The sequence below is a fragment of the Octopus bimaculoides genome, unplaced genomic scaffold (assembly GCF_001194135.2).
Source record: "Octopus bimaculoides isolate UCB-OBI-ISO-001 unplaced genomic scaffold, ASM119413v2 Scaffold_360611, whole genome shotgun sequence".
NCBI lineage: Eukaryota > Metazoa > Mollusca > Cephalopoda > Octopoda > Octopodidae > Octopus > Octopus bimaculoides.
Window position 1 is genome coordinate 9348 of NW_026413189.1, and position 1405 is coordinate 10752.

General features: G+C 45.1%; 1 protein-coding gene across 1 annotated transcript in view; it reads right to left on the bottom strand.

Annotated features, from left to right (window-relative positions):
* Window positions 1–614, bottom strand: part of LOC106883731 (GATA zinc finger domain-containing protein 14-like) — a 2958-nt gene extending 2344 nt beyond the window's left edge. The window contains exon 1 of the mRNA XM_052978348.1: window positions 571–614. Within this exon, the coding sequence (XP_052834308.1) occupies window positions 571–614 (44 nt within the window). The remainder of the gene's footprint in view (window positions 1–570) is intronic.
* Window positions 615–1405: the final 791 nt, after the last annotated feature.

Genomic DNA, 1405 nt, shown 5'->3' on the forward strand with positions numbered 1-1405 from the left:
GAGAGTGAGAGAGAGAGAGTGAGAGAGAGAGAGTGAGAGAGAGAGAGAGTGAGAGAGAGAGAGATACGGCAGTGGCAGTTGAATGTTACTATTAGTTCAACCCCAGGCAGACTGTCCGCCAGCTGGTCTTCGGTACAACGCTCTGCACCCCTTATATACAGTGGCAGCAGTGGGAGCGAAGTCCTGCTACCCTCTGGTAGATGACTGGATCGCGGGCGGGATTGGCCCAGTTTCGACCTATTTGACTCATCCTCAGCTGCAGACACTTGCTCACTGTAGTGACAGCTAAGATCCGCCTCTGCCAGAGACACAAAGTGACCACCGGTCAATGATCTGCAACAAGCAAAACACCAAGTTACACAATCTCAAGAGGAGACAAAGTAGTAAGGTTGAATGCTACTGCTGGTTCAATTCCAGGCAGACCCTCTGTTAGCTGCTGGGTGGGGGTAGTAGGGGTTCGCTCCGACTGCTGGCGATGTATTGTATATATGGAGTACGGAGTGCAGAGCGTTGGAGCGAAGACCAGCTGGTGGACAGTCTTCCTGGTGTTAAACCAGTAGTAACATTCACCTGCCGCTTTGATCTCGATACTTGATTTGCCCCTTAGTACACATTCTTACTCTGTCTCTTCTTGAAGACGCGTGACCTAGGGGTCAGCGTATTGCCCTCACGATCGCTAGATCATAGGATCGATTCCTGGGCAGGGTGGATCATTGTGTTTTTGAGCAAAACACTTACATCAATTTGAAATTACACCGCCATCTTCGGGTGCATAATATAGGTTTTTCAACATACAGGATACTCCATTATAATTTTTTAGCAAATATTTTATCAGAACTAGAGAATAAAAGAACTACATGCTTAGTGAGAAAATACCCCGAAAACCTAAACCAAACGCGAAGCGCACTGTGGCAGGTGATGTTTAACAGCATCTGATAGTCTTCTGGTGGATATTCCTGCTACCATGATAATACACAGAGAGAAGATACAGTGCAGTCTGTGTAAAAGTCATTGTTGTGCGTTGCAAAATGGGTCACTGTCTAACAGAACAGTGTTACGATAAGCACTTGAAACAAACAGAGGTTGTTGTGGAACCGATAAAATCACGAAGGAGCGAAGGCAATGAGACTGCGAACTAGAGGCTCAAGTATGTTGAAGAGTGGGGCTTTGTTAATCAGTGAGACGTCCCTTGTTTTGGGGTGCAGGCTCGCTTTATCTCGCCTTCCATTTATCTATCTATCTTTTTGTCTCCCTCCCCTCTCTTTCTCCCTATCAATAAATATATCCCGCTATCTATTTATCTACCTATCATCTAACAAATTATTTATCTATCTATCTATCTATCTATCTCTCTCTATATATATATGTGTGTGTGAATGTGTGTGTGTGTGTGTGTGTGTGTGTG